The 15,056-nt window shown below is 41.9% G+C and overlaps 1 protein-coding gene across 3 annotated transcripts in view; it reads right to left on the reverse strand.

The window, feature by feature from the left end:
- The window catches only part of rttn (rotatin), a 185,607-nt gene that overhangs the window by 9,985 nt on the left and 160,566 nt on the right, over positions 1 to 15,056 (reverse strand). For all 3 annotated transcript variants that reach the window (XM_060899987.1, XM_060899988.1, XM_060899986.1), the window contains 2 exons: positions 13,458 to 13,535; positions 10,556 to 10,682 (listed from right to left, as the gene is read on the reverse strand). In XM_060899987.1, the coding sequence (XP_060755970.1) occupies positions 10,556 to 10,682; positions 13,458 to 13,535 (205 nt within the window). The remainder of the gene's footprint in view (positions 1 to 10,555; positions 10,683 to 13,457; positions 13,536 to 15,056) is intronic.

Raw genomic sequence — 15,056 nt, forward strand, 5'->3', positions numbered from 1 at the left:
TACACTTCAGGGTGTGCTGTTTTAGGAAAATAATCAATGGATGGGAGGTGTTATGAAGTGTTTTATTTCTCTTATACCACATCAATTTGCCAGTGAGAACAATTTTAATTCATTAAAGAATATCAAGACTTACTTTAATCCATTTACAGAGACATGTAATGTCAGGGACAATCCATAAAACAAGTCAAAAACTGTAATTGCTTTCAATACACAGTCATTCCCTCACTTTCACTTGGATGCAACTTGTTACTGGGAAACCACAAAACCCAACATCCTCATATCTGAAGATGTTCCTGTTTCTAAAAAAAAAAAACCCTGACTGTGCCCGATGTGAACAAAACATCTCCTTACAAAAAAATTTCAGCATATTAACAATATATATGACTTTATTTATATTATTTATTCATTTAGTCTTAAATTATGTGGGCTGTGCACCACACAAGTCCTTTCAAAGAGTTGTTCCTCATTCACTACATACTTCATTAAAAACATAAAAAAAAAACCCAACCATGCTACTATTTAACAGTTCCCTTGTTCCATCGCTCATCTCATCTCATTATCTGTAGCCGCTTTATCCTGTTCTACAGGGTCGCAGGCAAGCTGGAGCCTATCCCAGCTGACTACGGGCGAAAGGCGGGGTACACCCTGGACAAGTCGCCAGGTCATCACAGGGCTGACACATAGACACAGACAACCATCCACACTCACATTCACACCTACGGTCAATTTAGAGTCACCAGTTAACCTAACCTGCATGTCTTTGGACTGTGGGGGAAACCGGAGCACCCGGAGGAAACCCACGTGGACACAGGGAGAACATGCAAACTCCACACAGAAAGGCTCTCGTCGGCCACGGGGCTCGAACCCGGACCTTCTTGCTGTGAGGCGACAGCGCTAACCACTACACCACCGTGCCGCCCCGTTCCATCGCTCACCTTGCTAAATGTTGTGCAACCGTGGGTCAGCATACTCACCGCCACATTTAGCTGCAGTTATTATTGCACCTTGTGGCCAGGTTTGGGAATCAAAACTAGATTCTAAATTAGAACCAAATCCAAACTGCCAAGTATCGTGATCCTGTAAAAATAATTTGAACTTCAGTTCTGCTTATTGGTTTCTAAACTGATGCTGGAAGCCCATGGTTAGTAAATGCAGCTTTGGGACCAAAAGGTCACTGGTTTGATTCCCTGGACCAGGAGGAACAGCTGAAGTGCCCTTGAGCAAGGCACCTAACCCCCAACTGCTCCTCAGGCTGCTCTGCGTATGTTGTACGTCGCTCTGGATAAGTGCATCAGCTAAATGCCTGTAATGTAATGTCAATGTGATAAACCTTTATTATTGCAAACAAAGGCTAAATAGCTAAAAGGACATGCATAGCTATCTGCCAGGACTCGTCTATGAGGATACTTCAAAAAGTTCTCGGCCTCACCTGAAAACAAGGGAAACAAAACTCCCATTTTGGGGCATAGCTCTATACTATAAAGTTTTATAATCACTGTCGACAAAAACTCAAATGTTAGAAGCAATCACAGAAAAAAGGAGAGGAAAGAAAGCTTCGAGCTGGCGTGCTGTTGCTCCAGGACAATGCGCCCGTCCACACAGCACAGGTGGCAGTGACAGAAGCAGCCAAATGTGACTTTGAACTGTTGCCCCGTGCACCTTACTCACCCAATCTGGCACAGCCTGACCTCTGTTTCCCAAACTGAAATCTCACTCGTGTGGTCGCCATTTTCAGAGTGGTAATGAAGTCACCCATGCTGTTGAGGAGGATCTGAAGGCTCAAGATGTGACCTTCCATGAAGAGATAGCAAAGCTTGAACATCGGTGGACCAAGTGCATTGATGTTAAAGGAGACCATGTTGAAAAATAATGCAAGAACAATATTTCTCCTGTGACATTTTCTGGGTGAGGCTGAGAACTTTTTGAAGGATCCTCATATGTGACTACGTCACACATCAACTCAATAGAATGTCTGTTTGTTTAGATACAAGCTAGCATGCATGGCTAATGTCAAAACAGTGTGAATTTTCAGTTAACAATTAAAAGAATAAAGATGTTTTTTGTTATCTAAACGTTTGATCTTGTTTTTAAAAAAAAAAAAAAAACTTTTTTGGAATCGAAACAGGGAATCGATACGGAATTGGTTAAAAAAAAAAGAAATCCAGCACTACTAGTGGTGAAAAATGAGAACTGCAACAAGCTCGAAGTGAAGCCCACTGGGGCAGGAACCACACTGCCCCATGCTGTGGGAAGGAGCAGTAGACAGGACGGCTAATGACAGGGTTACACACTTTGGAATTAAACCTCACAAATTTCCACGAATAAAGGTAAAGTATAAATGCAGGCAGTGTATCTATGATGTATGGGACCATTTCTATTGTAAGGTATATTACAAAAACTGGAGGATGGTAGAGTGAATGATTTCCATACGGTACATCAGAAATAGATGTGTGGAAAACGGTGACCTTGTTTCATACAAAAAGGCTGAGAAAAAGAAGGAAATGTGTTTTCCCTCAAACATTTCAGGTCTATTATGAGGAAATGACACCTCCTGTTCACACATACAGTACCGTAGAAGCGCAAACGAGTGGTTCATCACAAGTTTTTTTCGATTGTGGTTTTCACAATCGAAACAGCTCAGCTCACTTAAAAAGTGACTGATTGGATGAGAAAACTAGCGAGCTGAAGGATGTGCAGTCTGCATTATCCATAATAATAATAATAATAATAATAATAAATAATAAATAATAATAGAATTGATTAGTTCAATTTTCTGTATTTATCATCTGCTACCACTTTGTGTAACACTTACTGAGCTCTCAATGGTGCATTGTAGAAAGAGATACAAATCAAACACAACATAAAAGAACATAAAGGAGTTGCATCACAGGTGTGAAACCACATCCTGTTTTGGTGCACGGTGTTCCATGAGCATATGCAACATCACTACAAAAAAAAAAAAAAAGAAGAGGCATGTAACCATTTTTTCTAGGTGAGGTCCGAGGCAACATCTTGAAAAAAAATAGCACCACTTATATCATTTGCTCGTTTTCCAACCATGTATGTCAAGTTTGATAGAAGTGCAATGTAGTAGAGCTACAGTGGTGCTTGAAAGTTTGTGAACCCTTTAGAATTTTCTACATTTCTGCATAAATATGACCTAAAACATCATCAGATTTTTACACAAGTCCTAAAAGTAGAGAAAGAGAACCCAGTTAAACAAATGAGACAAAAATATTATACTTGGTCATTTATTTATTGAGGGGCGGCATGGTGGTGTAGTGGTTAGTGCTGTCACCTCACAGCAAGAAGGTCCGGGTTCGAGCCCCGTGGCCGGCGAGGGCCTTTCTGTGCGGAGTTTGCATGTTCTCCCCATGTCCGCGTGGGTTTCCTCCGGGTGCTCCGGTTTCCTCCACAGTCCAAAGACATGCAGGTTAGGTTAACTGGTGACTCTAAATTGACCGTAGGTGTGAATGTGAGTGTGAATGGTTGTCTGTGTCTATGTGTCAGCCCTGTGATGACCTGGCGACTTGTCCAGGGTGTACCCCGCCTTTCGCCCGTAGTCAGCTGGGATAGGCTCCAGCTTGCCTGCGACCCTGTAGAAGGATAAAGCGGCTAGAGATAATGAGATGAGATTTATTTATTGAGGAAAATGATCCAATATTACATGTCTGTGAGTGGCAAAAGTATGTGAACCTTTGCTGTCAGTATCTGGTGTGACCCCCTTGTGCAGCAATAACTACAGCTAAACGTTTCCGGTAACTGTTGATCAGTCCTGCACACTGGCTTGGAGGAATTTTAGCCCATTCCTCCGTACAGAACAGCTTCAACTCTGGGATGTTGGTGGGTTTCCTCACATGAACTGCTCGCTTCAGGTCCTTCCACAGCATTTTGATTGGACTAAGGTCAGGACTTTGACTTGGCCATTCCAAAACATTAACTTTATTCTTCTTTAACCATTCTTTGGTAGAACGACTTGTGTGCTTGGGGTCGTTGTCTTGCTGCATGACCCACCTTCTCTTGAGATTCAGTTCATGGACCGATGTCCTGACATTTTCCTTTAGAATTCGCTGGTATAATTTAGAATTCATTGTATCATCAATGATGGTAAACCATCCTGGCCCAGAGGGAGCAAAATAGGCCCAAACCATGATACTACCACCACCATGTTTCACAGATGGGATAAGGTTCTTATGCTGGAATGCAGTGTTTTCCTTTCTCCAAAAATAACGCTTCTCATTTAAACAAAAAAGTTCTATTTTGGTCTCATCCATCCACAAAACATTTTTCCAATAGCCTTCTGGCTTGTCCATGTGATCTTTAGCAAACTGCAGATGAGCAGCAATGTTGTTTTTGGAGAACGGTGGCTTTCTCCTTGCAACCCTGCCATGCACACCATTGCTGTTCAGTGTTCTCCTAATGGTGGACTCATGAACATTAACATTAGCCAATGTGAGAGAGGCCTTCAGTTGCTTAGAAGTTACCTTGGGGTCCTTTGTGATCTCACAGACTATTAGATGCCTTGCTCTTGGAGTGATCTTTGTTGGTCGACCACTCCTGGGGAGGGTAACAATGGTCTTGAATTTCCTCCATTTGTACACAATCTGTCTGACTGTGGACTGGTGAGTCCAAACTCTCTAGAGATGGTTTTGTAACCTTTTCCAGCCTGATGAGCATCAACAACACTTTTTCTGAGGTCCTCAGAAATCTCCTTTGTTTGTGCCATGATACACTTCCACAAACATGTGTTGTGAAGATCAGACTTTGATAGATCCCTGTTCTTTAAATAAAACAGGGTGCCCACTCGCACCTGATTGTCATCCCATTGATTAAAAACACCTGACTCTAATTTCACCTTCAAATTAACTGCTAATCCTAGGAGGTTCACATACTTTTGCCACTCACAGATATATAATATTGGATCATTTCCCTCAATAAATAAATGACCAAGTATAATATTTTTGTCTCATTTGTTTAACTGGGTTCTTTTTATTTACTTTCAGGACTTGTGTGAAAATCTGATGATGTTTTAGGTCATATTTATGCAGAAATATAGAAAATTCTAAAGGGTTCACAAACTTTCAAGCACCACTGTATATTTATATTTTTCACTGTGACAGCTCCTTATGCAGCCTGTAACGGACTCAGCTACCGTAATTGTAATCATGCTTATTTTTTTCCTCCCATGTGACAAATATTTGGCAACTCAGGGAAACCTTTTACGTGCCCAAACTGACATTTTTCAACAATTTAGTTCTAAAAACTACATACTGAACCGATGTTTCTCCCTCACATACATTTCACTCAGACGTAAAGTTCTAGCATTACAAAGTCATGGGCGTTTTAACAGGCAGCAATCTGATTACAAACTACAAAATGTCCATTTTGCTACAGCATGAAGATATCCAACAACTTAAAACGTCTTACTGCTGTGATTATTAAACATGATCTTTGGAGGAAGGCTATAAAGTTAACAAAATGAATATATTTACTGTTTAGTACAGCTGAGATGGCAAAATATGTTCTAGGCAGAAAACCCCAATTAAAAAAAAAATAACCCACACAACAGATTTTTCATCTTTTTGGGCCGTTTCCCAGAATTCAGCTACAGTGACATCCGAGAGGTTTTCCAATCCTTCTTTCTGGAACAGACCTCTGAAACAGGATGCCGCACCATGTTCATTGCAATAAATACAGCTCATACTATGAATACAGTGCTGTTGAATTCTCAAATCTGATTGGACAACAGGTGTTGATTCATTTTCTATAGCAGCATGGCTCTGACAGTAGATTTGGCTGATACGGATACCAATACTGATGCAATTTTACAGTGAGGAATGTTATTCTTAAAAATTGTAGCACTGTTTGCCCACGCAGTCTTTCACAGAGCAGCGAACCCCTCCCCATCATTACTTCTGAGAGACTCCGCCTCTTTGGGATGCTCTTTTTATACCCAATCATGTTACTGACCTGTTGCCAATTAACCAAATTAGTTTTTTTTTAACATGACAATTTTTTCAGTCTTTTGTTACCCCTGCCTCTGAAACATGTTGCTGACACCAAATTCAAACTGAGCGTGTATTTTTCAAAAAACAATAAGATTTCTCAGTTTCAACAAGGCGGCACGGTGGTGTAGTGGTTAGCGCTGTCGCCTCACAGCAAGAAGGTCCGGGTTCGAGCCCCGCGGCCGGCGAGGGCCTTTCTGTGCGGAGTTTGCATGTTCTCCCCGTGTCCGCGTGGGTTTCCTCCGGGTGCTCCGGTTTCCCCCACAGTCCAAAGACATGCAGGTTAGGTTAACTGGTGACTCTAAATTGACCGTAGGTGTGAATGTGAGTGTGAATGGTTGTCTGTGTCTATGTGTCAGCCCTGTGATGACCTGGCGACTTGTCCAGGGTGTACCCCGCCTTTCGCCCGTAGTCAGTTGGGATAGGCTCCAGCTTGCCTGCGACCCTGTAGAACAGGATAAAGCAGCTAGAGATAATGAGATGAGATGAGTTTCAACATTTCATAAGTTGTCTCTGTACTACCTTCAATAAAACACAGTTTCCATGATTTGCAATACCAGGGTTCCTACAGATATTTTATGTTGAATTTACTACCTTTTCACTACCTTCACAATTTTTTTTTACTACCACAGCGACAATTTGGATTTGGACATTTTCTCACAATTTAACAAGGTAATCTTTGAGTGTATGTGTTAGTCCAAGTGAATGTGCTACATATAAGTTAGTGACAACTCTAGCCAAAGAGTTGGATTGATGAGACAAGATAGAAAGAAAATCTGAACGTACCGGTAGTGTAACTCTTCCCCTTTGGACGCATAATAGAACCTCCCATTGCTAGGGCTACACATGGAGTAATGCATATTTGCATAAAAGAAAACAAACTTCCACATATAAGTTATAATTTTATTGAACTGTGAAACTGTGGCCCATAACCTCTTAACGGGTACACAGATTTGCACTAAACCTTGCGTGTCAACACTTCACATTAGGTACAAGATCTGATTACATTTTGTCGGCCAACACTTTCAAGATGGCCAACATTTTGTTTGTGGAATAATCTTTTGAACAGGTGAACAAATTTGCACAAAAAAAATCTTATGTGCTTAGGTACATCAACTCATTACATTTAGATCAGGTCAAATGGCAAACACGAACCCACACACACACACAAAGCGCACCAGGCGCACGCACACATGGGTGCACACACACATGACAAAGACAAGACACACACCCTAAAGATACAAAACACACATAACCCAAGCCCTATTTTGGCAGTCTCTCAACACATTGCCAAGTTTGCTTAAGATAGTCATTTGCACCAGTCCTGTAGTCGTGAAGGCCCGTGGGCAGAGTCAACACCTTCCTCCCAGAGATCAGTGTTTTAGAGGGTTAATCTTAATCATTTGAACAGTTCAACAGATTTGCTCATCACATTTTGGATGCCTCAAATGGCGCGCACACAACGCACCAGGCACGCACGCACACAACGCACCAGGCACGCGCGCGCGCACACAACGCACCAGGCGCGCGCGCACACAACGCATTACATGTGCCTCAGTTGTTTGACCTTTTCTTTGATCAACTTTTCAATGAACGCCTCTCGCCGATTGCCATCTACCGCCTTTAGCTAGTCTTTAAAATCAGGTTCCTCCAGCCAGAGGTCTGAAAATTTGCATTTCCCCATTGTTTAATTCTCTTGCAGATGTCGCCAGTCGGGTTAACAGATAGATTCGACTAGAGCCGTATAAACAAAGTCAGTCTCGTACTAAACAATCTCTGGTATAAATTTATACTGGATTCGACCGTTATTGGAATTCAAAGCGCATGCGCCACCAACTCCTCACTGCGGTCCTCCTCGATACATAAAAATAAATTCGCCCAAATGTAGTAATTTATGGATATTATGGCATGCAGGTTAATTAAACGAATTAGAAAACACATAGGCCCAGTTGGATGGGGGTCAAAAAAATGTACTACCACGTCAGATTACGTTTACTACCTTTTACTGGCCATAATTTAGCCTATTTTAATTAACTACCTTTTAAAACCCCGCGGGAACCCTGAATACACATCATTCTGTTTTTATTTACCGGTATGTTTTACACAGTGTCCCTACTTTTTTCCAAACGGAGTTGTAAAACCAATCCTAACAAGAGAGGAGGGAAAAAAAAAAAACAGTCAAGTCTCTTGGAAATGTAAGCATTTATAACTTTCCAAATAATTCTGATAAATCAGGTTCCAATTAGAGCCCTGCACTCCCACGGGAGTCCCGCGGGACCCGACGCAAAGCAGTGCGGCGCGGGACAAATTTTGAAAGCTCATTGCGGGCGCGGGCAGGAGGGGGACTGCACAATGCGGGAGCGGGCGGGAGAGGTGATAAGCTGCAGTCCCGCTAACTAAAAACGTGTTTAAAATAAAATTTATAAATTATTAATTTATGTCTATCATATATAATTTGTGCTGGATATTTTATTTGGCATTAATAAAAACATTTTAAGATGCCTAAATTTGCGGATGTGGTCTAATCTCGCGTACGTTTCCGAATCCTTTCCGCTCTTCCGTGTTTGAGATCTCCGATCATGGCAGAAGAGCAGAGCTCCTCTAGTGAAGCTCACAGTGCTTCAGAAGTAAGTGCTGCTTTGAAAACAGGTACATTGCTTGAAACGCACCCCTGAATGTGAGCTGTAGATATTTATGTAGGGGGCGGGGCACCATCACACTGTGTCTAAATTATATTAATTTCTTTTAGGCCTACTTGTATTTCCTAGAATGTAAATGTGAGGAGTGACATATAAGCTATGTGCAATGTACAATATTCTTAATATCCACTGTAGATTTTGGTAGGCGTGTTGGGAATCTCTGTAAAGCCTCAGCTGCGCATGCCGCCTGGCAACGCGTACCCTCGCTACGTGCGCTAGGTGAAGGATTGGTCAGTGGAGAGCTCAGCTAAGCTCAGCATGTTTAATTCCCCAAGCCAATGACAAGAACTTTCGTGAGAAATAATGCGAACGTCTGCATCATGCGGGATTTGCGGGCGGGAGCGGGACAAAATATGGCAGGCGCGGGCGGGAGCGGGACTGAAAATCATAATTCTTTGCGGGAGCGGGACTGAAAATTCTGTCCCGCGCAGACCTCTAGTTCCAATGTTTGCGATTTGTTACAGGAGCTGATAATACCATGTCTTGCTGGTCTGATATTAACTCTGGGTATTCGGATTGGTCCCATCTCTAGTTTATAACAACACATTATCGTTTCTATAGCAACAACTCATTCACAGGAACTTGAATGATAAAAAAAAGTGCTGTTATTTAGCAAAGAAAAACATACAGCCATGAATATGCAAAAGCTTTATGTAAGGAGATGTTTATTCTAATTTTTATGTAACAGGAAGTGAGGTTTTCTATAACAGGAAAATTCAGGACAGAGAACTTTCTACTTTCAGAGTAACATGATCCGCTGTACATTTTTTGTTCTTATTAACCCAAAATAAATAAAACCCAAAAAAACAACAACAACAAAACAAGCGAGAGAGAGAAACGTGACGGCTTGGTGATTGTTTACAGCAGCTATAACATCACTGATAACAGGAAGTTAGTAAGAAACAAGAACATGACATGTTCATGGAAAAACACAAAGATCAAGTGCAAAAATGCTGATCAATCCCTGTGGTATAAAAGGAATAAAACACTTCAGAACATGCTGTTGTAGAAATATAATCAACTTCGGGGCGAAAACAGTAATAATCCCATTATGGACTGCTATCACAGCAAGTTTATTTATTTATTTAAATGACTTAATTACATAACAGGGCAATGCCATTTCAGAGCGGTTTTCTTTTCATTTGCATCAGAAACCCACTAACTTAAAGCAACACGGAATGACAAGTACCACCTGCAATAACCACCCACGCAGCCGGAGGTGAACTCGCCAAAAGCAGGTTATATGTCATGTGCACTGCAGTGAGCAGAACTTCTGATCCTCCACCTAACCTCAGTGCCCACCTCATGTGCAACACTCCGCTCACACCAAGAGTCTCTACTGTAGCCGCTAAGGCTATGTCAGTTATTTCCACTGAACACAGAAGCTCTTACAGTACTGATGACGGCGATGACTCAGATCACTGGATGCAGACACACTGATGCGTTCGCATTTTAACTCGCATCACTATTCACGATATTCTCTCTCTTATTCAACCTGTAATGTTTTCTCCTTAGCAAAGTTATGTCCCTCCCAAGACTCCTGAGGATTTTCAAATCCACAATCAGTTTTCTTTTCATCTCAGCTGCACTCGATATAAAGCTTTTCCATCATCTGTGTAGCTCTAGTTGAAGATTCCCTGTTTAAATGCATTACTGAAGATCACATTCCTGCAGCATAAGAGGATTAAAACACTTTGGGATGTCCTGCTATCGGAAAATAAATCACCTTTGGGATGGTAACAGTAACTTCGACGACATGACACCACCATACATATCGCTGATTATTCTCATAGATTTTTATCACACATCATGATCAGCATGACAGATTTTCGTGTAAGGTTTGTGCCTCACCTGCACTGCAGTTAGCCGTGTATACACAGAGCAGTTCTAATGCTGCCATCATGCCCGAGTCGTTCAGAAGGAGCCACGGCCAAAGGGACAGCACGACAGAGGAGAGTTTTAAATCTGTTGCTACTTCCTGTGAGGAAATACAAGACACGAACACTCAATTACACATTTTTTACTAAATCAGATTTGTTCACTATCGTGTTTAATAATACAGAAAAAACTAACTATCTTTAATTTAAAAAAACCCAAAACCTTAAAATGCAACTTAAGTCATCGTTGTATGCATTTCCTTCACCTTGTTTCAGCTCGTCATTTGCGTAACTGTACTTTGCTTTTAAATCATTTGTGTAGTTGTAGTTTATACAAATGCTAAAAATAGTTTGGACCTAATAACCCATGTAAATTTGATTATATTATATGGACAGAATGTTTTACTGGGAAATATGCCATTCATATTTTTCATACGAGCTACATCCAGGACACGGAGAACCAAAACTGTGACATAAATCTCTACACGTCAACTCGTGAGGAAATTGATGAATTGTTTTGATAAATTTAGGTACGGCGGCACGGTGGTGTAGTGGTTAGCACTGTCGCCTCACAGCAAGAAGGTCCGGGTTCGAGCCCTGTGGCCGGCGAGGGCCTTTCCGTGCGGAGTTTGCATGTTCTCCCCGTGTCCGCGTGGGTTTCCTCCAGGTGCTCTGGTTTCCTCCAAAGACATGCAGGTTAGGTTAACTGGTGACTCTAAATTGACCGTAGGTGTGAATGTGAGTGTGAATGGTTGTATGTGTCAGCCCTGTGATGACCTGGCGACTTGTTCAGGGTGTACCCCACCTTTCGCCCGTAGTCAGCTGGGATAGGCTCCAGCTTGCCTGCGACCCTGTAGAACAGGATAAAGCGGCTAGAGATAATGAGATGAGAAATTTAGGTACTTTTTGTTTATGAACGTGTCGATATAATAAAAGGAAAATCATTCGTTGGCTTGAAGATATGAAGTTTATCTTCTTGTGTTGAAAAACTCACATTTTTCATATGAAATACATCGCGGATCTGAGCGACATATTTAAATAATATTGGCTGGCTTTTATCATGATATATCAGATATATTCCATTCAGCTAGCATGATCTTGAACGAGTCAAAGATGAGTAGCTGAACAGAATATTGTACCATAAAAAAAGCCAGCTATTATTATTATTCATACACGGGCGGCACGGTAGTGTAGTGGTTAGCGCTGTCGCCTCACAGCAAGAAGGTCCTGGGTTCGAGCCCAGCAGCCGGCAAGGGCCTTTCTGTGCGGAGTTTGCATGTTCTCCCCGTGTCCGCGTGGGTTTCCTCCGGGTGCTCCGGTTTCCCCCACAGTCCAAAGACATGCAGGTTAGGTTAACTGGTGACTCTAAATTGACCGTAGGTGTGAGTGTGAGTGTGAATGGTTGTCTGTGTCTATGTGTCAGCCCTGCGATGACCTGGCGACTTGTCCAGGGTGTACCCCGCCTTTCGCCCGTAGTCAGCTGGGATAGGCTCCAGCTTGCCTGCGACCCTGTAGAACAGGATAAGCGGCTACAGATAATGGCTGGATGGAACATTTATAGATTTTACAAAAAGTTAAGAACGGGTGGTGACTTACCAATATTGAATGCTGATTCTGATTGAATGTAATTCAATGTTCTGCCAATGTACAAAGTCAAAGTTCTAACAATAAAAATGGTACAAGTCCAAAAAGCCTGAACAACAACCCAACTAATATACAAGCTATATACAGGTTATAGTTCAAGGTCAAAGTTACTTTTGGTCGTAGTTAATTGTTACATTGCAGTTGTTCAAAACAAAAGGGCTTTACTGAGTGAAGTCCTCTTGTAAAAGTCTCCGTCACTTTTCCTCACCTCCAAGTAGAACTTTATATTTCCACTATTGCTCTCTTTTCCAGTTTTTCAATGTCCATTGGTATGTTTTTCTCTTCTAAATATGCGTGAACAATGATGGAGTGTATGACAGGGTTGCAAAGAGAAAGCTACTGCTCTTTAAAACGAACATTACTACCTGTCTGCAGTTTGCTAAAGATTACGTGGACAAGCCAGAAGGCTATTGGAAAAATGTTTTGTGGACGGATGAGACCAAAATAGAACTTTGTGGTTTAAATGAGAAGTGTTATATATGGAGAAAGGAAAACACTGCATTCCTGCATAAGAGCATTATCCCATTTGTGAAACATGGTGGTGGTAGTATCATGGTTTGGGCCTGTGTTGCTGTATCTGGGCCAGGACGGCTTCATTGGTAGGACAATGAATTCCGAATTATTCCAGCAAATTTTAAATGAAAACGTCAGGACATCTGTATGTGAACTGAATCTCAAGAGAAGGTGGGTCATGCAGCAAGACAACGACCCTAAGCACACAAGGTCATTCTACCAAAGAATGGTGAAAGAAGAACAAAGTTAATGTTTTGGAATGGCCAAGTCAAAGCCCTGACCTTAATCCAATCGAAATGTTGCGCAAGCAGTTCATGTGAGGAAACCCACAAACATCCTAAAGTTAGCTGTTCTGTACAGAGAAATGAGCTAAAATTCCTCCAGGCCAATGTGCAGGATGATCAAGAGTTAACAAACACTTAGCTACGGTTACTGCTGCACAACGGGGTCACACCAGATACTGAAAGCCAAAGTTCACATACTTTTGCCACTCACAGATGCGATATTGGATCTCATCTCATTATCTCTAGCCGCTTTATCCTGTTCTACAGGGTCGCAGGCAAGCTGGAGCCTATCCCAGCTGACTACGGGCGAAAGGCGGGGTACACCCTGGACAAGTCGCCAAGTCATCACAGGGCTGCAAGTATAATATTTTAAATAAACTATTCTAAAGGGTTCAGAAACTTTCAAGCACCACTGTATATAAATCAGTCACATACTTTGCACTCTTTATGTTGATAGAGACAATTCCTCAGGATCTCCAGCACCATCCTGAGCTCCTTCATGCTGTTCTCCTCCTGTGTGCCAACAAAACAACAATCAAAATCACTGACTAGAAAATCTGAGAGATGATAATTGTCACAAAAGTGCTGCTGCCAGAAAACCCATTGAAGAAACAGTGCACGTGCATGCATTAAATATGACACAAATGCGTAAAGCATTACAAAGCACGTTATGTGCACTTAACTGCCATGTAACTTGTAAAGAGGATACACACCTTAATTTATTTAATTTAATTTTTTTTAAAGAGTATCACGGGCAGCACGGTGGTGTAGTGGTTAGCGCTGTCGCCTCACAGCAAGAAGGTCCGGGTTCGAGCCCCGTGGCCGGCGAGGGCCTTTCTGTGTGGAGTTTGCATGTTCTCCCCGTGTCCGCGTGGGTTTCCTCCGGGTGCTCCGGTTTCCCCCACAGTCCAAAGACATGCAGGTTAGGTTAACTGGTGACTCTAAATTGACCGTAGGTGTGAATGTGAGTGTGAATGGTTGTCTGTGTCTATGTGTCAGCCCTGTGATGACCTGGCGACTTGTCCAGGGTGTACCCCGCCTTTTGCCCGTAGTCAGCTGGGATAGGCTCCAGCTTGCCTGCGACCCTGTAGAACAGGATAAAGCGGCTACAGATAATGAGATGATGAGATGAAAGAGTATCACACTCTCAGAAAGTGCTATCTACCCTCTTCTGCATACACAGTACTAGTCAAAATTTGGGGACACCTTCTAATTCAGTGACTTCTCTTTATTTTTATTACTTAAAAGTCGCTTCATGTTTTAAAGTAATGATGGATGTCGTTTCTCTTTACTTAGTTGAGCGCTTCTTGACATAATATGGATCACTACAGTTGTGGAATAGGGCTGTTTACTGTATGTTTATTATTTACTATTCACTGTTTGATCTCAAACACATTAAGAAGGAAAGAAACTGCACTAATTACCTTTTGACGAGGCACACATGTTAATTGAAAAGCATTCCAGGTGACGACCTCATGAAGCTGGTTAAGAGAATGCCAATAGTGTACAAAGCATCATCAATGTAAACGCTGGCTACGCTGAAGAATCTACAATATCAAATATTTAACACTTTTTTTTTTATCAAGCACATAATTCTATATATGTTCCAGATGTTATTTCACAGTTTTGATGTCTTCAGTACTGTTCTACAATGTAGAAAATGGTCAAAATACAGAAAACCCTATTAATGAGTAGGTGTGTACAAATGTTTGACCACTATTGTACACAAGTCCATGACTGTTTAGTATCGCTGTAATTGACATGAGCATGCCCCTCCCACCCAGAGAGCATGGCCAGTTTTGCTCTCTTGGAACTTGGACCGATGACCGTTTCCTTTTTCGGTGTGTGATACAATCTGATTTGTAGATTACTAGCCTTTTTTTTTTAAGATATTTTTTGGGGGCTTTTTTTTCACCTTTATTGGATAGGACAGTGTAGAGACAGGACAGGAAATGAGTGGGAGAGAGAGGCAGGGAGGGATCGGGAAATGACCTCTGGTTGGACTCAAACCCGGGTCCCCGGATTTATGGTATG

This window comes from Neoarius graeffei, chromosome 19 (genome assembly GCF_027579695.1).
Source record: "Neoarius graeffei isolate fNeoGra1 chromosome 19, fNeoGra1.pri, whole genome shotgun sequence".
Taxonomy (NCBI): Eukaryota; Metazoa; Chordata; class Actinopteri; order Siluriformes; family Ariidae; genus Neoarius; species Neoarius graeffei.